Source organism: Lissotriton vulgaris, chromosome 9 (assembly GCF_964263255.1).
Source record: "Lissotriton vulgaris chromosome 9, aLisVul1.2, whole genome shotgun sequence".
NCBI classification, from domain to species: domain Eukaryota; kingdom Metazoa; phylum Chordata; class Amphibia; order Caudata; family Salamandridae; genus Lissotriton; species Lissotriton vulgaris.
Window position 1 is genome coordinate 457,891,631 of NC_141697.1, and position 23,226 is coordinate 457,914,856.

A 23,226-nucleotide genomic window follows, 5' to 3' on the forward strand; every position below is an offset into this window, starting at 1 on the left:
GAGCAGCATAATAGATGCATCTTAGATTCTCGTTTATAGTCACAAAATCTGCAGGCCTTGCTCCCCAAAGCCCCTGTCCAGTCTGAACGAAATGTATCGATTGGTAGGACCATTGGCCGAGCTCTGAGGGTGCAATGCCTGGTTCTTTGGTTAGAGCATACATTCATTATGGTTGCGACTTTGTGTCCTCGTATGTTTTTAGTATGAGGTGTCCTAGGTGATGGAATGGGCAGCTGCCACATCACCTTTCCTCTATGTTAGTGTCGCTTGCTTCCTCTGGATCTTTCTTATACTTGAGTAGGGGGCTTCTAAGGCTATCAGATTTACCAGATTGACATCTAAACCACAGGCTGCCTTTCTTGGATATATAGACCAAGGGTTGACTGGATCAGTGTAGATCACTTGAAGCATGTTCCTTAAGAAATCTAACTACACTCGCAACCTGGCGTAGAAATACTTCAGGAACGTGGTTTTACACCCGATGTCTTGAGACTGGAGATTGAATTCCAGACGAAGTGGCAAGTGTATTTTGGTAGTTGCATAGCTGTTTAAAGGTGTTTCATTATGCCTTATCTAGCCCTGTGGCGAAGGCCCCTAGATAGCCATGCTGGCCATAGGAGACTCTGGGTAGCAGATTTGCCTGATTGACTCGAAGTATGGCTTCGGCTGTTGGAGAATATACTTGCTGATTTAGCCTGCTTGGAGCAAATGTGGGTGCCTGCACCTCCCTGTCAGTATGTTTGAGCTGGAGGGTTGGTTTGACTCTATCCTTGAACCAAACTCCAAGGTAGATGTATTTTGATGCTTGAGAGATCTGTTAGTTGCCAAGTCCCCGCTTAGGTTCTTTTTGTTTTTGTGCTTGCCAAAGATCATCATCTTTGTTTTATCTGGGTTTGCCACCAGTTTCTTCATTGTGTTATAAGCGTGAAGTTCATTGAAAGCGTGCTGCAAGCCGATTTTTGTTTGTGATCTAATGAGAGAAGATCGTTGGCATATTGAATCCTCTCAAGCCTAGTAGATCCAATCTTTGGTGGAATTAGCTTTGCCCTGGCTGAGTGGCCAGCGTCTGCAGTATAGAGATTGAACAGCAAAGAAGCCAGGACGCAGCCTTGCTTTAGGCCCTGTGTGGGGAAGATTTTTTTGGTTGCCCAGTTGTCAGTGCCAGCCTTGACATGAACCCACATGTCTGAGTACAATGCGATGATGGCTCTAAGCAGAGTAACCGGCATGCCCCAATCCATCAACGTTGTCCAGAGGAGGTTGTGGTCAATGCTGTCAAAAGCAGCGCAATAGTCGACAAAGCCCACAAACCGCGAAGGCTTAGGAGTTAAAGCACGGTTTGTTAGGTATGAGAGGGCGACAATGTAATCAATGGTGGAAAAATGTTGTCCGAATCCTGTTTGGTAGAAGGGTATGATGATATTTGCTTCAGCCAGTCATGCCTCCAGTTTTCCAAAAAGTACTGTGCCTCGACGTCCAGTAGTGCTAGAAGCCTGTCGTTCCCTATGCGCAATGCTTATTTTTATTTTAAAAAATTGCTGTTTTTGCAAGCATTTGCCCACTATGCTTAGGTGGGAGCATATTTCTTTCTTTCCCCTTTTTAATTTTTGTGGCATAGGCTTCGAATGAAAAACATGAATCCGTGCACTTGCTTGCCAAGACCAGAGCTATTTGATTTGTCAGTGCTTACTTTTCAATGTGTACAAGTAAATGCTAGCTTTGCTTTTACCAAACTACATTGTCTTTCTTGTCTGTATATTGAGAAGCAAAAAGCTTGCCTGAGTGTAAGCATAAGATGCTTGTAGCAGGCAGAGAAGGCTGTTGGGATCCTGATCCAGTATTACAATTTTCTTTCCGCACATTACCATGGAGAATTGTCTTCCTTGATTTTGGTGGTAATCAGTTTGTCCTACTAAGTTCCTCGACCACATCTGTGACGTACTGTTTAAATACAATGGGAGCATTGTCTCAGCATTACTGTAGGCTGCTCCTAGTCACCGTCTTATCAGACGGACACCCTTCTCTCACCATTCTCCTTTTCACCCAGGTATCTGCTTCCAAGCATTGATCTGGCTGAACTACATTCTAAGTAACCTCACCTAGCTGACAGTGCCGCCCTTCAGGGAGATGGGCCCATGTGGTAGCTCTTTCTCTGGAACTCACTGCTGGCAAAGAAGAGGAACGTTCAAGGTCACTTGGAATTCAGGGAGGAAATGGAGGCAGGGCTGTTCCCGAACAGATGGCTCCTTTACTTTTAGGAGCAGTCTTGACATTCAAGTGAACAGAAATAATGTAATACACCAAAACTGTAGTTCTCTTACTGCTGGGATTCAGAATGCTGTCACAAGTCCGTATTTGGACAAAAATTTGGAACACATGCGGCATGGTGTCAAGGTCATTCCTGGGAAGTGTGCTTACTTAAACCATAGTGCCTTGGACTTTACCGTCATTGTATGCATTGTTCCGGCAGTAGACAGGACAGTCTCTCTCCTAACGTTTAAAACAAAATCCTTTACAGGACGGGCACTGAACACATTTGCAATGCATTAGGCCTCGTATTTGCGAGAGTTTAAGCTCTTGGCATTGTAAATGACAATGCCTTTTTATTTATCTGCTTTAAAAACAACACATACGTCCCTCCGACATGCCAGCCTCCTCCCGTTGAATCCCAGGACTGGGTCAACACCCTTTCATCCTATTTTCAGGATAAAATCAACACTATTCATGAAACCTTCCCCACGATAACCAACGCACTTGCAACCAACTTTCCCCCCAACCAGGCTGACACGTCCCCCCCTCCACGTCCCGCAGTCCTCAAAGAATTCCTGCCATTCTCAGATATTGATGTTGCTCACTCATTGAACAAAATCAAATCTGGATCCCCTACTGACCCTGCCTCTTAAGTTCTCGCTAAAATTGCGCCTGCACTAATCGCCGATCTCACAAAAACACTCAATCTTTCACTATCCCATTCCTCTGTCCCCTCTCATTGGAAACAGACCATTATATGACCGATCCTAAAGAAACCCTCGGCCGACCCTAAACTGCCATCCAATTACCGCCCTATCTCCCTCTGACCAATATTTGGGCAAGTCATGGAATCACTAATTACCAAGCAACTGTGCAGACACCTAGAGGCCAACCAGCTGCTTGACACATCTCAGTCTGGTTTCAGGCCACACCACTGCACTGAAACAGCACTGATAGAGATTGTGGATAATATCAGGCTGACACTCGATGCTGGACAGTCTGCCATCCTGGTCCTGCTCGATCTCTCGGCGGCCTTCGGCACCATCTCTCACAGCATTCTCCTAGAGCGTCTGCTGGAGATGGGTGTCGAAGGTCCAGCCCTACTCTGGATCAAAAGCTACCTAACCAAACGGCGCTCAAAGGTGCAAATTGGGCCCTTCACCTCGAATAGCCAAGTTAACGATAAGGGGGTGCCCCAGGGACAAATTTTGAGCCCCACTCTGTTTAATTTATATATCTCCCCCTTAGCACAGGTAATAAGGGCGCATGGTTTCGACACAGTGTCCTATGCGGATGACACACAGCTACTGATCACCCTAGGCCCTGACCCCTGCAATACCAAACTGAGATTCCAGAATATCAAGGACTGGATGACGAAAAACTTCTTAATGCTTAATGTCGGTAAAACCGAGATCGTGCTTTTTGGAAACGCCCACAAACACTGGACTGATGAATGGTGGCCCCCCCTCACTAGGACCCAGTCCCACTCCCAAGACCTCGGTTCGCAACCTAGGAGTGACAATTGATGACAAACTGTCCATGGCCAGTCATGTCAACAAGATTGTGCACTCAAGTTTCGGGCTGATACATAGCCTCAAAAAAAATTCAAATGGATACCCCTTTCCTCTCGTATGCCCCTAGTCCAAGGCCTAATCATCAGCCGGTTGGATTATGGGAACACTCTACTTGCATCCATCGATGAGAGTCTCCTTGCTAAACTTCAGGTCTCCCTTCCCGCTCCCCATCCGTGCCCAATCTTAGAACTCTTCACTGGCTCCCCATCAGGAAGCGCATACACTTCAAAGTCTGCTGCCTAGTCCACAAAACCATCAATGGAATTGGCCCTAAATACCAAGAGAAGAAACTTGTAAACCATTGTCCAGGCAGATCCCTTCGGACCGACAACAAATGTCTCCTCACCGTTCCCAAAGTTCGCACGGTCAGAAATGGTGATAGGTCCTTTTCCAAATTAGCCCCAGATGCCTGGAATGCCCTTCCCTTAAACATCAGGACCGAATCCAACCACATGCGATTTCGAAGACTCCTAAAAACATGGCTGTTTTAGCTGCCCTGTGTACTGGTTCTCCTTTCTAGCATCTGCAAGCGCTCTGAGACCTACTTGTGATTTACGCGCTATACAAACACAAATACAAATACATAAAAGGAGGTCATTTACAATGCCACTATCTAAAACTCTGGTAAATGCGAGACCTATTGCATTGCAAATGCTTGTTTTATCAGAGTCTGTCATTGGGTTAAATATTCGCCTCACCTGTTTTATTTGCCGCTAGCCGCCACTACCTTCGAAGCACCACTCCATTGTTCCTTGTGATTGCTTTGTCACGGGAGATGAAATATTAGATGGACATGTGATTTGCCCCCTTTTTTCCCCTTTGAAAAGTTCGGAGATTGAATCTTTTGCTCTTTTCCTTCATCCTACACTCGTCATAAGGTTGAATGTAGCAGTCACAGTGCAAGCCAGAGCTCTTGATATAGCATCTTTCACAAACATGGCACAATACCATTGTGTTAACTCCTAGTTTAAGTGCGGTGGTTACGCATCCTTTTGGCAAAAATAGGTTTTGTGTGTTCTTTCTAATTGTCAAATGTAACTACCTGGTGGTTTCCTAATTGCCGCCTGTTTTCATCATACTAGCGCATCTTTCGTTCTTGACCACAGACATCACACTAGGCCAAGCGATTGGCGCCCTCCTGTGGCCACAGCACATTATGACTCAAGAGCCTCCGGTTTTCCTCCCTGACATGCGAGAACGTGCTGTCGTCAGAGAAGTTCCTGGCTCAGCTCTCGCCTCTGAGCTGCTGTGAGAAATACTTCAGCCACACTCTCTGGATCAGGATTCAAAAATAAAATTGAGGCTTCTACCGTGCCAACGCGTCACACTATCAACTGCGTCATCGAGTCTGCCTAAGCCAGGCTATTTGGGGAAACCTGGTTTGAGTAATAAAATAGTTGGAGTGAATAGAAATTCTTTATTCATTATGCATGTTTAACATACCCAGTGACTTTGATAAAGTATTCGAAGAAATGATGCTTTTGTATTTGTTACAATAACCGCATTTTATAGCGCCTGGAGGGTTCCTCTTGTACACCATGGGCCCAGTTCCATAGAACACAGCGATAACATTTCTCACGATTAGAAATTTGGAAATAACTTAAGAGATACTCGCTTTTCAGTTTTATACAGCACACACACTTGCAGCGCTTTACATGAGCACCAGTTACCTTACACAAGGACATAATAAGCCACAAGCTCGCCCAGAACAGCGAGTTGCCTTGTCCGTATTATATACAACATAGTTGTAGTTGTTGCTTATTTATCCTATGCAAGTTACTTTCAACCATTGACAGAGCCAATAGTCCTGACTTGTACATGTAATGTTACTTGTTGTGTTATATTTTTGGATGCAACGACAAACAGCAAAATGGCAGTAGGGCAGCACACTATGATAAGCACAGGTTTTTAGCTTTAGTGTGTTAAGCCTCGCCCTTAATTACAGCGGCCACGCCCCTACGAGAGACCCCCTCCCCCCAGTTTTTCATCCCACCTAAAGCCCCTGGAGTGTATTGTTAATTAACAAAACAAAGCCACATCGCCTGATCCTTATTATTAGTATTACTGCCCGAGGAAGTTTATTAGAGCGACTGTGACACCGACTCTCCCAGTTCCGCGTGAAGCTGCAGGTGTCTGACGTCACGCGTGCAGCTGGCCTCCAGGGACGCACTGCGCCTGCTCCAGGGGGCCCAGATATGTGTACGTGGATCAGAGATGTCAGAATATATCTCTGGAGAAGCTGCACGCAGCACGTGACGGCCTATAAAGGATGGGTCTGGCTCCGGGAATCCTGGCAGACAGGCAGCTGTGCGGGCCTCGTACATCCACGGGGCAGCTGCGGGGCCAGCTGTCGTTGGCTGTGAATCATAAGGCAATGGAGGCCGCAAATAGACCTGCGGGGGGTAATCTAATACCTGGCGGCTTTCGGGTCCTTTTTTACTGCAGGACCTCTCTTTCCTCCCTTAAGAGTGAAATACATGGCGCGGAGAGGGAAATGTTGAGAAATGGACGCTTTAGTGGAGAGAGATATTGCTTTTCTTTTTAGGTTCTTCGGGCCTGCGTGCCAGAACCTTTTATTTCCACCAAGGGCTCCATTACAGCGGGATTTTGTCGAGTGGGAATAACAATACGTGCACCGAACTGTTGCTGGTTAACCCTCTTTAGTACAGTAAAGTGAATTCTATGGCCATTAACGCTCTTGTAATCGAATTAATGGGCGAGGATGATTTCCCGTTCGGCTGCTTGAAGGCGAGCAGTAAGCACGGAACATGTGGCTGGCTGCGAGCTGCCAAATGCATTGAAACCCGTTATGTGACACTGAAACGTCGCAAGAACCAGCCGAGGGGGAGGCAGGTAAAAATAGAGCGGGAAATCAGCAAGGCAGCGTGTGGACTCTTTTATTTTTCATTCGCAATGTTCGTTACCATTTAGAAATTCAATTGTGGTGACGTTACATCTGGCACGGGCTATCTTTTGTAATATGTGTGTTTATTTGTAATGTTTTTATTTTGTTAGACGCTCTATTAAATGATGGTGGTGTCACCAGTCACGCTCATAGCAGCGGGAACTTGGACTGTACAAATAAGACCGTTTTGCAGCAGCAGGAACCTGGACTGTACAAATGAGACAGTTTAGCAACAGCAGGAACTTGGACTGTACACATGAGACAGTTTTGCAGCAGCAGGAACTTGGACTGTACAAATAAGACCGTTTTGCAGCAGCAGGAACCTGGACTGTACAAATGAGACAGTTTAGCAACAGCATGAACTTGGACTGTACACATGAGACAGTTTTGCAGCAGCAGGAACTTGGACTGTACACATGAGACAGTTTTGCAGCAGCAGGAACTTGGACTGTACAAATGAGACCGTTTTGCAGCACCAGGAACTTGGACAGTACAAATAAGGCAGTTTCGCAGCAACAGGAACTTGGACAGTACAATACAAATGTGACCGTTTCGCAACAGCATGAACTTTGTCAGTACAAATGAGACAGTTTCGCTGGGATGTATGACGGTACAACGCGTACCGTCACAACGCATCCCTTTACACCGCACCCCTTACAACGCAAGTCGTTACCACGACTTGCGTTGAGGGCGCGGATTTCAAATAGTATAATTTACTATTCTAACATCAGTCCCCGTGGACCCTAGGGAAGGTGTTGGGATAGTAAATTTACTATTTTTAATCCTTTAGCGCCCTCCAGCGCAAGTCGTGGTAACGACTTGTGTTGTAACGGCCGCATGGTAAAGGTACAGCGTGGTAAAAACTTCGTGGTAAAGGATGTTTACCGTTTCGCAGTAGCAGGAACTTGGACTGTACAAATGAGACCGTTTTGCAGCAGCAGGAACTTAGACTGTACAAATAAGACGGCTTCGCACTCAGTCGATAGAAGTCCATTATGCAGGGCAGTTTGAGGCGATTGAGCCAGTAGATTATGTGAGCAATAGAGTGTACTGTACTTTCCTAGTTAGGTACAAATGCAAACAGATATAACAATTAGGGCCTCATTACGACTGGGACAATACATTCTTATACATACATTAACTCCGTTACTACATATATCGGAATGGTGAATTTTATGATAGATATCTGTAGGTCTAAGCTGCTAATATTTATCGGAGGCAAAATGCCTGGTATTTACTGGAACATGCAGCTTTTGGTGCAAATTCATCAAAATCTGCAAGTCTTGTTTGAGTCCGGTTATGATGTGATACAAGGCCTTCGGAATATTCCACATGAAGATGGTGATAAAGTGGAGGCGGACAATTTGCTACTCTCCCTCTCCCACTGTACAGTATTTAGTTAGACCTTCACAATTCTAATGGAAAACTTTACTTGAGATGGAAATGCATTCCCACTGGAGCCCCTTACTGAAGAAAGCTCCTTTTTTTGGTGGTGGTCCATAGAGTTGGCAAAGGTGTTCAAACTGCAGTTGTGGACTGTGGAAGCAAATGTGAATTTGGTTAGCTATATCTTGCAACTAGGCCCTTTACCATCAAAGCTTTTTGTCCTATACTGAAGCCCTGACAGAAGCTTTGATGCCAGCATGGTCAAAACGATACTCAGGGTTGTCAGTGAGCTGCTCTACTGCGAAGCACCATAGACCAGTTCCGGGGGATCTGGCTTTTTTGCCACATCTCCCCCTGCCAGATAGCATTGTAGTTCAGCCTTTGGCAAAGAAGAGGAACCAAAATCTTTCCCTATTGCCGGCTTGGCAGATAATTTAAGCGTATTAACATGCTTGGTAAGAGGTTTTTATTCTCTGTCCATTTGGTGTTGAGATTCCTGCTGTCTGCTTCTTGGGGAGATACACTCGTCCTCTGGAATATCATGAGAATTTGTCCGTCCTTCCTGAGGAGTCCCAAAATACCCTCTTTCAGACAGTCCACGATTGATCTAACCTATACCAAGGGCATTTTACTAGCCAGTCTGGACACCAGAGACTGCGTTGGCCGTGAAAGGGAACTATTGGCAATTTGATGTCATGCCTGTATATGTGCTACAGGCTTTTCCAGGGACATGCTGGTCTTTCTATTGGATATGGCGTTTGACAGCTCAAGGCTGTTTGTGGAGAAAGCAGATTTATCACTGGAGCGATTCAGAGATAGACATTATACAGGCTCCTGTTTAGACTTACTTCTCCAGCTCACACTTTTCAACCAAAATACTGGAAATTTACAGGTTAGTCCCATGGTCTAACTTATCTTCAGAGTCCGCCATCTAAACCTGTTGAACTGCCTGCTCAGCACGTTTGTGGCTCTAATGGCCGAGTAGTGGCAGAAGCTGTGGCTACTAACATGAGCATCTTCTGCTGCTGTGACAGCCACTAAACCACACCTGTTCCCCCTCTTTTGGTCATCGGCACCTAGTAGGTGGCAGAATGCTTTTTGTGTTCTTGATTGATGTACAGTTACTTTATACATGTGGGTCCTGCAGCTTGTGCGATGAGGTTATGTCCTTTCTTTTCTGTCCACCCCACCTACTGTTAACCCCTTTTTAGCTCAGATTTTGGCAGAACATGCCCCCATCATTGCCAAAGAGGCTCAGTCATTACTAGCCCAAGGGCCAATAAAGAGAGTTCTGAGTCCGAGAGTGCCAAAATCCAAAATTCAGCCAGTGCAGAGTGCTCCCTTTATAGTAGTTGTCAGTGATGTATAAAGCTTATGCAACTTCCACAGTGAGTCAGGGATATTTAGGGCATTATCCTGATGTTTCGGGCTTATTCCTTTGTTCCGACACACAGTCCAGAAGCTTCATGGTCTCCTGCATCCTGCTGGTGCCTCATGTCCAATAGGACATGTGGTCTCTGCAGTGGAACCTTTGCTTCCATGGGCCTAGAACTGGGGATGTATCTCAAGCACTATCAATATTGCAGAATGGGGGGACCAGGACCTTCAGTGGTGGCTGAAGGATGCCAACATGTTATACTGTAAATTGTTTTCCTTTCTCCATCTGGAGCGGATAGTGGTGACAGGTTCATCATCTCTAGGTTGGGGTGGTCAACTGGGTAAAGAAGAGAGCAGGGGCCTCTGTTCTCAAGTGGAGCAGAAGCAGCACATACATCTCCTGGAGACTCATGCTATTTAGTTCCTGCTGTCCATCAAAGGCAAGCTTGTCCAGGTCTTGATGAACAATTCAAATGCCATGTGGTACTGCAACAAGAAGGGCTGTGTAGGATTAGAGGTACTGTGCCAGGAAGCACTGAGTTTCTGATTGTGGCTGGAACTATAGGGTTATCCTCGATGGGTCAAACATAGGGTAACGTCCCTCAGTGCAAGAGCCGATGAACTCAGTAGGTGTCACAGTGAAACAGGCTTACATCTCGGCTCAAACCACGCTGTGCCCTAACAACGCTGTCCGAACAACAAATGCATCTTTACAACGCATTCCTTTACCACGCAACTCATTACAACAAGAAAAACAAGGAAAGCATTGTTGGACTGATGCTGGACTTCAAGTCCAACACTTTTCCTACTGTTGCACAGACTGGAGTTGAAATCGTAAATTATACTATAAGTCCAGCGCTTTCCCTAAGGCATGTCATTGTAATGGCTTGCTTGATAAAGGAATGCGTTGTAAGGATACGTTAAGGCAGGCGTGGTAAATACCTGAATGGTTCCGACACACAACTGGTATCACCTCGGCACTACAAGCAGAGGTTGCTCAAGGTATCTTTGCCCAGCTGGGCATGCCTTGGTTTGATCTTTTCGTCACTGCAGACTACACTCACGCCTTTTGCGCCTTTGAGTTTCTACCTCGAGGTTTGCTGGAGACTCATTTGACCTTCAGTGCGATACCGGTTTACTGCAAGCATTTCCCTCTCTGCCGTTACTATAATTAATGGTAATTGAATCACACCCAAAATGGCTGAAGAGTTATATTTTTAAGGTGAAGACATGGTTTCATGAATCGTCTCTCTTAAGTGTCTAAGAGGTCTTGGAAGGTGGAGGACGCCATTAAAAAACAAAACCTAAAATAGTTTGTGAAGCTTCTACAAGTAAAGGCTTTCTATTTTTATCAGACTTTTTACCTTGCCATTTTTCTTTTCATTTTCTTTACAATATTTTTATTTTCTAGGATTATATTGTCAGACACTGTCATTTCTTCCTTGGATCTCATTTGTCAAAACTACTATTAAACTGAAATTATCTTTGTTTTTTAGGTTCTAGAAGATAATGACTATGGCCGTGCAGTGGATTGGTGGGGTTTAGGAGTTGTAATGTACGAAATGATGTGTGGACGGCTCCCTTTCTACAATCAAGACCACGAGAAGCTTTTTGAACTTATCCTGATGGAAGAGATCAGGTTTCCTCGAACTTTGTCCCCAGAAGCAAAATCTCTCCTGTCAGGCTTGCTCAAGAAGGATCCTAAGCAGAGGTAATAATGATTTAAATAATGGCAACATTCTTTTATATGCACAAGTGGCATGGTGTTATGGTCAGTATTTTCCCCACAGTGTCGTCTTAATTGTATTATTGCATGCTGTGTTTGGCTTCAACGCCTTACCCCAGGCTTCTCGAACGAGTAGCTCCTGAGCTACTGGTAGCCCTCCAGCTATCTATACGCAGGTGCAGCTGGCACAGGTAAGAGTCCTGAGCTACTGGTAGCCCTCCAGCTATCTATACGCAGGTGCAGCTGGCACAGGTAAGAGTGGTGGGGCAGGAATGGGTGGCATGGGCTGTAGTAAACAAACGACTGGATAGGTAAAATTAAATACAAAATTAAATAAAACCTCTTACCATGCATCCACTGCATTGCCGAGTCGGCGATGCGGCGAGCGCAAGGTAAGTGGTTTTATTTTTATTTGTGTTTAATTTGACCTATCCCATTGTCTGTTGACTCCCTTTACCCCTCCCCCTGCTCTACGACTCTTACCTGTGCCGGCCGCGCCTGTCTGTAGGTAGCTTTCCTATGTGCAGTCCTGGATACTAAATTATAAACCTTTGCTTTACTGAATTAATGTATTTATACCAAAATTGAAAAGTGTTTATTCCAAACGGAAATGGGCTATTTTCACAACTCCTAAGATGATATTTGGAAAAAAATTGTGACATTTTCAAATTACTTTTAAAGTCGATTGATAAGTCATGTGGCCTTGCGGAGACCTATTACTAGTATTATTACCTTGGTGCCATGAGCATTGCAGCTACGGCTGTTATACATTACCTTTGTAGAGGGATTCTAAATTGACAAAGACTTTTACGTTGCTGTTGCCAGCCATGCCTGATGCACAGGGGTGCCAAGAAGGCTGTACTTTTTACTGAGCCAATAAAGACGTTTTCGAGACTGAATGAGTGCTCAATAAATATTAATGAAAAATATTGATTTTTTTCCTCCCATTTCCCTTTATCTGTGTTTTTTTTTGCTGGCGTCTGCCTAATTGCTTCTTTGTGTGTTCCACCTTTCCCGTTGCTGTATGCTTTAGGTTTGCATGATTCTGCAGAACTCCTTCTCTTGTAAATGAATAGTATTCACCAAAATTCCATTTTCTCTTCGGCATCTCGTGTTGCCTATCGTTGGTTTATCTTATGAATGCCGGACATTAATGTAGTGTCATTAAATAGCAGGCTTCAGCCGGAAAGAAGGTTTAATTCATCATTTAGGTTTGCTTTTCTGTTTGGGTCATCTAATTAAGTTGATGGTATAGATATAAACCATTTTTTGTTATATTTTAACTGTTTTTAGTATTTTGCAATTGAAATTGCATTTTGAAATGTTTTTGGTTTAAATGTTAAAGCCATCAATAACACATGACCGTGTTAAAATAATTGAAACAAGGCCTATAGTCCCAACATTATAACTAAATGTCACAAATTGATGTCCCTACTTGTCACTCTATCTGCCTACATTGACTGTTACATATTTTGCTGTTTCATAGTGCTGTAAACAACTCTTGTTATTGTTAACAGAACTCTGTTTAATGATGTAGTATAGTGTCCCTTTTGGGAGGAACGGGCTACTCAGCGGACGCATTCTGCCTTACCTGCTCCCTTCTGTGAATCGGAACCGGACCCACGCCTCGCGGCCCCCGCTTGTCGGGCACAGCTCGTGTCTTTGGGCGATACCTGCATCAGTGAGCTGAGGAGTGAAGCCGTACTCCACCAAGGCTTGCCGCGGGACTGTGAGGACCAGCGGGCAGTGCGCTAACAGCTGGTCCTCTTCCCGCCGCCTCCTCTCTGTGCATTGAAATCAGGGGAGTGGTTTCACCTAAAGGAACTATATTGCTGGACCTTCTTCCTCGGCCCGCGGGACGCGTGCGGACGCGCACGGGCGAAGACCGGGCCAAGAGCGGGCCCGTTTGTGCCCGTTTGTGACCAGTAGTGACCGGACCGGGCCACCTCCCCAACTGTTTTGTATCCATTTGTCATCTGGACTATGGCCGGACGGGAAACACGGAGTAAGTCCTTGATAGCGGGAGCTTCTTCTTCTGCTGGAGGTATGGAAAAATTCTTGATTAGGGCGAGTAACATTATTGACAAGGAAATTACTACTCTGGAGAAACGCCTATCTAAAAAGGTCATCTATGGTGACTCTGGCAAATGCTAAAACACTGGAAAGACCTATTGATAACTCTATCTCTGCGGCGAATATTCAACCTCCCCCTTCCAAGGTAGAACATCTGCCAAGAGCGGACCCTGATACTTTGGCAAATGTAATTGTTACTGTAGCTGAAATTAACCATGCTCCCGATAGTATCAATGTTTCCATCATGTCTGTCCCTGAAGAGAGTTCTACCCACTCTAAGACCCAGGGGGAGAGAGAAGGTGCTATTAGGAAACGGAAAAGATCATACAATAAAAAAGACAAAAAAGCTGCAAGGTCCTCTAAAACAGCTAAGTTACACAGTGAACCGACACCACCCAATATTATCCAAGAAACAATTCCCCCCCAGATGTGAGGCTTCTATGGAAAGGATTACTGCCTTATTTAAATCAATTGTATCCCCGTTAGAGGCCAAACTAGATAGGTTGGATCTTAGAATATCCAACATTGAGAAAACCACAGCCACTATCCTAGCTAATTCCATTAAGCCCAACAGTTTATGCACCCCCCATATTGCTCCCACCCCCCCAGTTCCTCACACCACAAATGTGACCCAACTTTTTGTTTCCTCTATAGTAAGCACTCTACCTGCTCCCTCTTTACCTGGTAATGACACTACTGCAATTTCTCAACATCTGCTGGGCAACCAACCCGGTATGCCCAGCCCTCCTGGACCTATGGCCGAAGAGATACAAGGGTCTCCAATTAAAGAATATAAAACCCCTAGACCTCGACGGCCTGATCTCCCGCCGGAAGCCACCGGTTTATGGTAGTTTTAGCTGGAGCCCCCCCCCCTAGAAAAAGGGGAAACCGAAACCTTTAGCTCCTTGAAAAGTAAAATCATTAAATGGCTTAATTGGAATAGACCCCTACCGGCCCATTTGCACAATGAAATTATTATGGTAAGGAGGGTACCCTGGATTGGTAAGACGCCGAAATCCATTGATGGAGATTGCATTACTGTCAGTTTTAGAGATCCCCGTACGGTATCCCACATCTGTGCGGGATTCAACAGGTCATTTGATTCTACTATTCAAACCCTCCCAGTTTCTTTCTTTTTCCCACCCAACAATGTCACCCATTATACTGGAAGAAATGACTGGACTAGGGTCGAACGAAGGGGCAGGCAAAGATTATATGATACTAGACCTCCCATGCCACCCCAATATATGCCCCAGCACAATCCTTTTTCCGACTATAATCGGTATAGCTGCCTAGAGGGTCTCGAGGGAGTTGACTGACTATCCCCAATCTGCACCCTTGAACCACCATCTCTCGAGTCGGCTAACAATATTGAAGATGGGTAAGTCCTGGTCAAAATCATATCTCCAGATGAATGTCTGGTAGCTCCATATATACCAGATATGATTCCCCCGACACCCGTCCCACTTGGTGAGCCGATGGACGCTCATCTATACCACATGCCCCGGGCCTATTTGACATGGGAAGTGCAAGTACAGCTCCCCCCACCCTATAAATGCACTCACAGAACAGGTGTTGGTTCCTAGTCAACCAGGTTATTCAATGGTGAGCTGGAATATTGCAGGGTGGCGACAGAGAGCTTCAGCCCTGGGATGGAGGGAACATATTCTAGGCTTCGACATCTTATGCCTACAGGAAACCTGGTCTACTATTGACTTATATTATGACGGTTTCGTTTCTTATAATTGCCCTGCCCAAGAATCTGTTATGGGGAGGGCTAAAGGTGGTCTGTTGATTCTATTGTCTGTGCACCTCCCAGTACATGTAAGATCTTGCCTCACTGTCGGTTCTTACTCCCAAATATTGGAATTAGAAGTTAATAGGGGCCGGAACATCTTGTTGATCAACCACTACAACAATACTTTTGATTCTACCAGCACCTCTGTTGTAGAGGAACTTGAAGTAGCCCTTAACAAAATCTGTAATAAAATACCTAAACCTTATGATATTATTTGGGGGGGAGACTTTAATATTAGAACCTGTCCGCATTCATATACCATTGCCTGTGGGTTTGATGGGGATACTGGGGAGAACCTAGCACATTTCTTTCACTCCCCCTATTGTGACTCTCTTAATAATCTCTTGTTAAAGTATGACCTGGTTATTCATCAACCTGCCCCTGATAAAGAAGGTAATATCGCTCCTACCTTTACTGGGAGGAATACTGCCTCTGTTATCGACTATTTGTTCATTTCGACCCCGATTGTTCCGTTTTGCACGGTCCCGATTATCATGGACCTTGGTATGAGCGACCATAATGCCTTAACTATGTTCATTCTCATATGGGGCTCAAGAAATGTTTTTATTGGTAGGGTTGTAGATGACATTACCCCATGTAGGCAAAACGGGATACGGATCAAATGGTGTGGAGAAAAATCTGAGAACTTACACCGCAAAGTTGTGAGAGCCGGTACCAAAGTGATATCCCATTGCCTCGAAATCGATGCTCCTCCTGAATGTATCATAAACGATTTCGAGGAACTTGGTACTATAATTAAGAAATCTCTTACCACTAACAAGGGCACAACTAAATGGGAAACGCTAGGTTGGTTCGATCAAGCGTGCACTCTGGCGCTAAAAGCCCTTAAGAAGGCCCTATCTAATCTCCCAAGAGATAGGGAAGTGGTTAAACACCTGAGGGCTAAATATAATACCGAACTGAAGCGTAGGAAACAAGAACTAAGAGAGCAAGCCTGGGATGACCTGAATAAAGCTGCAGGCCTCCGGGATAGTAAACTGTTCTGGAGTACCATCAATAGTCCATTCCTCCAGAAGGAAGAATTCCCAGTCCTTACTGCTCAAGTAAGTGAAGATAGTGCTGGAATGTCTTGCCCCCAGACTTGCGTCTTGAGCCATCAGAGGCCCTGTTTAGGAAAAAATTAAAAACTTACCTTTTTAGCAGGTAGCTCCTGGGGGAGGGGGGGATGGCAACTGCTCACTTATCATAGCGCGGGGACACGCCTTCTGGCGTCACCAGGCGCTTTAAAAATGTCCAAATAAATAAATAAATAGTTGGGTTCTACATTTTACTGGGATCTTTGACCCAATTAGGGAGACCCAAGATAATATGTGTAACAACCCCATTATACCACACCAGACATTGGGAATTACCCTCCATGAAGTCGACATGGCAATCAATAACAGCAATGGGGGGGAAGGCCCCAGGACCAGATGGGGTCCCGATTGACCTCTACAAATTCAATCCGGCCCTTTGGAGCCCGCTATTGACCCAAGTATTTAATGCCGCTGTCGACGACAGTACCCCGTCAACTTGGAGTGAATCCATAATCATACCAATCTATAAGAAGGGAGATAGAGGAGAGGCCAAGAACTACCGCCCTATCTCCCTTCTGGATTCCTCATTAAAAATTATGAGCAGGGTCCTATTGTTACGTTTTGAAGAATGGGCCGAAGGCAATAATATTCTTGCAGCCTCTCAATACAGCTTTAGAAAGGGTCTTGGCACTATTGAACAGTGTATTAACTTAAATCTCCTAATAGGAAAATACACTAAGGCCAAACCGGGTTCTCTGTTCCTATGTTTTGCAGACCTTTCTAGTGCCTTTGATTTGGTGGACCATACTTTGTTGTGGTCAACCTTACTTGACTTGGGCGCACCTTCTGCTATCATTCACTTCTTAGCAAGACTTTACTCCAACCTATCGGCCCAGATCCGCTACGGACCAGAGGGGGAATGTACTAGAAAGATCAAGGTTAAATCTGGTATCAGACAGGGCTGCGTCCTGGCCCCGTTGCTTTTTTCCCTTTTTATTAACTCAATTGAGCAGGAATTAAAAAACGTTCAAGCTGATGCCCCGCAAGCAGGAGGTCAACCTATTCTGGTGTTGCTTTACGCCGATGATACTGTTCTACTCTCAAGAACCCCAATAGGCCTCCAGAAGCTCATGAATTGTTTTTATGATTTTATACAGGGGAAGAAACTTACAATTAACAACTCAAAAACATTTATTATGGCATGCGGTAAGAAGGTAAACCATCTCAAACCTTTTTATTTCAAGGAAAACCGTATTGAGGTTGTGGATAATTTCTGCTATCTGGGCATTACCTTTAATAATGGAGGGTCCTGGACCCCAGAGCAACATAATGTAAAAGCAAGGACGGGGAAGGCTTCTTTAGGTGTTTTACGTTTTGTCACAAAACTGGGAAGCTGACGTATTCCAGATATGTTGAATATTTATAGACACAGATGTGCCACAATAGCACTATACGGCTGAGGGGTTTGGGTATATTGGACTTCAAGGGACCTGCAAATACTGGAAAATCTATTCCTAAAACGATTACTTTGCCTTCCACCCTCGGCATCCACCGACCTAACCCACAAAGAACTAGGGTTGGACTATATAGCTGACCTAATTGGATTGAGACCTTTAATGGTATGGAGATCTATTTGGAGCAAGGCCGAAACCAGCTTTACCAAGGAAATAATTAAAGACTGTTTGCATTTGGATAAAGTTTCCAAAATCCCATGGTTAAAGTATGTGATCTCAACCTTCAATGAACTTTACGATATGGATGCATGTAAAGACCCTACAAGTGTAACCACTCTATCCAAACAGGAGGTTAAAGGTGAATTTCTGAGGGTCAAACTTAATAAGCGTAAAGTAGAAACTAGAGACTACTCAACCCATGCCTTTTATTATTCCAATAAAGATGAAGGACCTGGTTTACCCATGTACCTCAAAGCCATTACCAGACTGTCCCATCAATTTGTCCTTTCAAGATTTAGACTTGGCATTGTACATAATTTGGTGGCATTTCCAACGATGAAAAATCATTCTGCCGCCCCTTGTCCTTGTGACGGATCAACTAAGCAAAGTACTCTGCATTTCTTGCTAATCTGTCCCTTGTATAAATCCCTGCGTATTTTTTATCTTAAGCCGTTCTTTAAGAAATATTCTGTGTTCACTACTGGAAATGCTATGAAACTATTATTTTCACTAGCCACCCCAGATTTATGTTTCTTTACCGCAACCTTTATTTTAAAATCTATTACCGCAAGAAAAAGTATGGTTTTCCAGTCACACGTTCATTATAACTACTGCTGCTAGTCTATGTTTTACCTATTAAGTAATGTTATATGTACTCCCCCTGTTGTAATATTTACGTGTGCCATGTTTTAACTTGTATACTTTTATGATTTTTTACAAACAATCGAATAAAGTTTATGAATGGATGCACGTCGACGCGTCCGCGACAGGACGCGTCGACGTGGTGGCGGTTTCAGCACCATGCCGCCTGCCCGCGCCGCAACACGCATCAGGTATGAGGCTTCCTCCATACTACAATTAAGGCAGCCCACTTCCCCCTGTTACATGGATGATAAGAGGCCCTGTTTTGAAGGACCCTTTTCATGCCAAAAATGCCATTACTCCTCCATGAAATCCATTGACTCACACAAACCGAGTATGTCACCTGATGACTTGCATTGTATCCTCATTAATGTGCGATCTATGCCTAAACACCAAATAGAGATCTGGGATTTGATACACTCCCTGACTCCAGACATCTGTTTTATTACCGAAACCTGGTTAAAGCCCCACACGATATCCGCCATTTCCCTGGGAGTGCCAACGGGATACAAACTCCACCATTCAGACCGCCCTGAAAAAACAGGTGGCGGCATCGCTATTATCTATAAAGACTATCTCAAATTGGATATTCTAGATAAACAATGCTGCAAAGAATTGGAAATAATGGTCTATAGAATTACTTTCCCTAACTGAAAGACCAGCAAGGGAGCACTTATATACAGACCTCCACTCACATGCCCCAGATTTCTATATCTCTTTTAGAGATATTAGGCCCACACCTACGAGCCAATGAGGACTTCCTTCTCCTAGGAGATTTTAACATACATACCGACCAATCTGAATCCACGGGGGCCAAAAGTTTGTCTGTTGATTTGGCAACCATTGGCCTCACACAAATGAACCAGGGTCCCACACATGAAGGTGGACACTGTATTGACCTGATATATACCAACTTTGACAATATATCTTGTTACGAACCTACCCAATTAGATTGGTCCGATCATTTTTTATTACAATTCACTATTTTTAAAGTCAATAAAGGCTCCTATAAGAAATCCTCACCCCCTACTATGCGTAGACAGTGGCACAAACTTACACTGGAGGCATTACAAAAGGTATGGGAAAAACCTGACATTAAAGACACTGAGGAAGTAGAACATAGTTCAACTATGTTTCAGCAATCTCTTACGGTAGCCATTGACAAAATTGCTCCTTTGAAAACTTTTAAACAATTCCCTGTGGCTAAACAGGAAAAATGGTACACCGAGGCTCTCAGAAAAGAGAAGCAAGAATGTAGGAGGATAGAGAAGAGATGGAGAAAATCACACTCAGAGGATAACAAGAAGGCATACCGTGCAGCCCAAACAAACTACTACAAACATATTAAAGCTGCCCGCAAAAACAACATTGCCCAACAGCTTACGGAAGCCGGCAATTCCGCTAAGGAACTCTATAGGATCCTTGAAACATTTGTTAAGCCTACGGCTTGCGTAAGTCCAGATGACTTCTCACAAAGTCTATGCGATGAAGTCTCCTTATACTTCGAAAATAAAATAGAATCCATTTATGACAAAATCTTAGCATCTCAAATAGGCAATGACACTCTTGACTGTTCTCCCCCTACCGAAAACACTAACCTCACGCTGACCACATTCCCTCCTATCAACAATGAAGAGCTATTCACACTAATGACCCATGTAAAATCCGGGTCTCCGGATGACCTCATCCCTGTCAAAACCCTAACCTCCCTCAGTACCTTGTTAGGTCCACACATCCAAGATGTAATTAATCAGTCTCTGAAGAAGGGATATGTTCCAACTGAATGGAAAAGAGCGGTGGTGAACCCCATCCGTAAGAACGCGGCTCTCCCCTGGACGGAGCTTTCCAACCTCCGGCCCATCTCCCTCCTACCGTATTTCAGCAAGCTGGCCGAGAAACATGTCAACGCACACCTGTCTAATTACATCGAGGCAGCGGGCGGCCTAGACCACTCACAATCTGGTTTTAGGCCCAACCATAGCACCGAATCAGCCCTCTTGTCAGTGACAGATAACATCAGAATGTCACGTGGCAGGGGGAGCTCAGTGATTCTGGTGCTATTGGATTTGTCCGCTGCCTTAGACACGGTGTCGCACAAAATCCTTCTCGACCGCTTGAAGGGAGTGGGAGTAAAAGGGACCGCCCTTGCGTGGCTTGAAAGCATTCTTGCAGATAGACAACAGGGTGTCAAACTAGGCTCCCATAAATCTATCTGTAGGAAGCTCACTAAGGGTGTGCCACAGGGCTCATGCCTGAGCCCCACGTTATTCAACGTATATGTGGCCCCCTTAGCGGAGATTATAAGATCTTACGGGTTCTCCCCAATCTCCTACGCTGACGACACCCAGCTGTTGATTCCCTTCCAAACTATCACACCTGCAGTCATGCAATCCTTTCAAAATGGCATGAGAGCTGTGGCAGGTTAGATGGCCCAGAACTTCCTCCAATGCAATGTGACTAAAACCGAAGTCATGTTGTTTGGAGGGGCCACCCTGCTCTGGTCTCCGGAATGGTGGCCACCTGAGCTAGGACCTGTTCCTGCGCCCAAACAGACCATCAAAAACCTGGGAGTACGCCTGAACCAAACACTGATTCTAAAAGACCATGTCAGTCAAGTCACGGGAACGTGCTTCCGAATAATTGGTCTTCTACGGCGCATTTTCCCCTTCCTGCCAGACACCCACAGGAAAACGCTGGTACAGGCACTAGTACTCGGGTGGGTAGACTATTGCAATGGTCTACTCATCTCCGCCAACCAAGAACAACTATGCAGACTGCAGGTGGTGCAGAACACCGCAGCAAGATTCATCTTGAATGCCCCCCCCCGTACCCCGTCACGCCCTCTCCTTTCCCACCTTCACTGGCTCCCAGTGCAACAACGGGTCAATTTCAAACTTTGCTGCATAATGCATAAATGCATTTATGCGTCCGGTCCCAAATACTTAAAAGACATTTTTGTCCCCTACTCTCCTGGACGTGCTTTGCGCTCCAGCAACACCATGTTGATGCATGTACCCAAAGTCACCAGAGCGAGACAGGGTGGCCGAGCGCCCTCTCTCAAAGGCCCCTTGCTATGGAACTCCCTCCCACCTCAACTGAGGCATATCTCTAATCTATTTTCTTTTAGGAAAAAACTAAAAACATTCCTATTTACCCAAGACTAATTCTCCTCTGCTCCCTACACTGCCATTTCCCTCAATAAGCTCTTTCGACTCATACAGAAGCTACGCGCGGAGATACCCCTTCGGGGCTGATTCAGGCGCGCTACAAGAATATAAATAAACAAATAAATGCAGTATTGATGAATACCTGGATACAAACCACAAAGATTCATGGTTCATTAAGTGTGATATACATAAATGGAAGCATTCCGTAGTTTATACTCATCCGTTGTCGTGTAGCGAACATTGGTGATCTGGTACCAAAACCAGCCATCATCTGCTATCAGCATGCTGGTAGCATCTATCTTTATCCCAAGATGTCATCCAACCAGGGCACAAACTCATTGTCGGTTATTAGTTAGTGCATTTGGTGGGAAGGAGTACAATTATAATGTAACTAAAAGTGTGGGGGCTTGGCCGGCATGTATAGTCTACCCCAGCCCCTGGGGTAGACTATACATGCCGGCCAAGCCCCCACACTTTTAGTTACATTATAATTGTACTCCTTCCCACCAAATGCACTAACTAATAACCGACTCAAGTGCATATACTTTTGGAGTCCCAGCTATCACGAGATTTTGTAATTCGTTTACTCTGACCCCCAGCAGCAAGGTAAATGTTTGGGGTCGTTGCAATCTGGTGCCCTCTTGTGGTGGCGTCATAAGGCAGCTGCATACTGTTGCCTTAATGTAGCACTGGCTGTAACATTGGAAGCGAAATATCCTAGGCATACTGCATGTTATTATATCAATAGTCAGAATGTTCCTTCTACCTTTACCAGATGTCACACTTTTGGTAACTGAGGACCTCTTTTTGGAATTTCCTATCACTTCTTATTCTTTCAATGAGGTTGAAAACCTACTTTGGCTGCACACCATATGATGAACACATTTCTTCCTTTCTAGTCCCCTGCCTGCCTTGACACAGTGCTACATTCATTGTATTGTGTTGCAGACCGTCCCCTCTTGTAAGACATTGCAATTCTAACTTAGACTCTAGTCTAAGATTCTAGGCTATAACCATAATGCATCAAATGAAACGTTATTGCATGTTTAGTTTAATAATTCTCTCTAGGGAAGATTCATACACATTACCAGATCAATAGGTGTAACTGCATTGGTCCCAGGACAGCAATGAGTGTAGTGAACCGATTGCTGAACTGCTCTGATCTATGCTCTAGATTAAAGCAACAAATAAATACTAGTGCCTCAAACACACAAAATGCTTCTTACTAAACAGGTAATCTGTCTTCGAAACAGTATGAATGATTGTTACGAGGTGGGTATCATTAATGTGATTGTACATTTTGTTGTACACTCTGATTCTTTCCGTAAACATTTTTCATAATGTTGCACTTAAAAATAATAAAAATTCAAGACATTGTGACTAATTTAACATTTCAGAGCAAGCTTCTAAAACTTTGTTTTGCATGTTTTTTTAACAGGTTAGGTGGTGGTCCTGACGATGCTAAAGAGATCATGCAGCATAAATTTTTTGAAGGCATTATATGGCAAGATGTGTATGAGAGAAAGGTACCTGTTTTTTTCATTCCTTTGTCATAATGAATGTTCACGTCACATTACAAGGGTCTAATTTCTAGGATAATGTTTAGTTCTGAAAATAA

The 23,226-nt window shown here is 44.5% G+C and overlaps 1 protein-coding gene across 1 annotated transcript in view; it reads left to right on the top strand.

The window, feature by feature from the left end:
- Positions 1-23,226, top strand: part of AKT1 (AKT serine/threonine kinase 1) — a 441,526-nt gene that overhangs the window by 395,934 nt on the left and 22,366 nt on the right. Inside the window, exons 11-12 of the mRNA XM_086937905.1 lie at positions 10,989-11,203; positions 23,047-23,134. Coding sequence (XP_086794031.1) covers positions 10,989-11,203; positions 23,047-23,134 — 303 coding nt within the window. The remainder of the gene's footprint in view (positions 1-10,988; positions 11,204-23,046; positions 23,135-23,226) is intronic.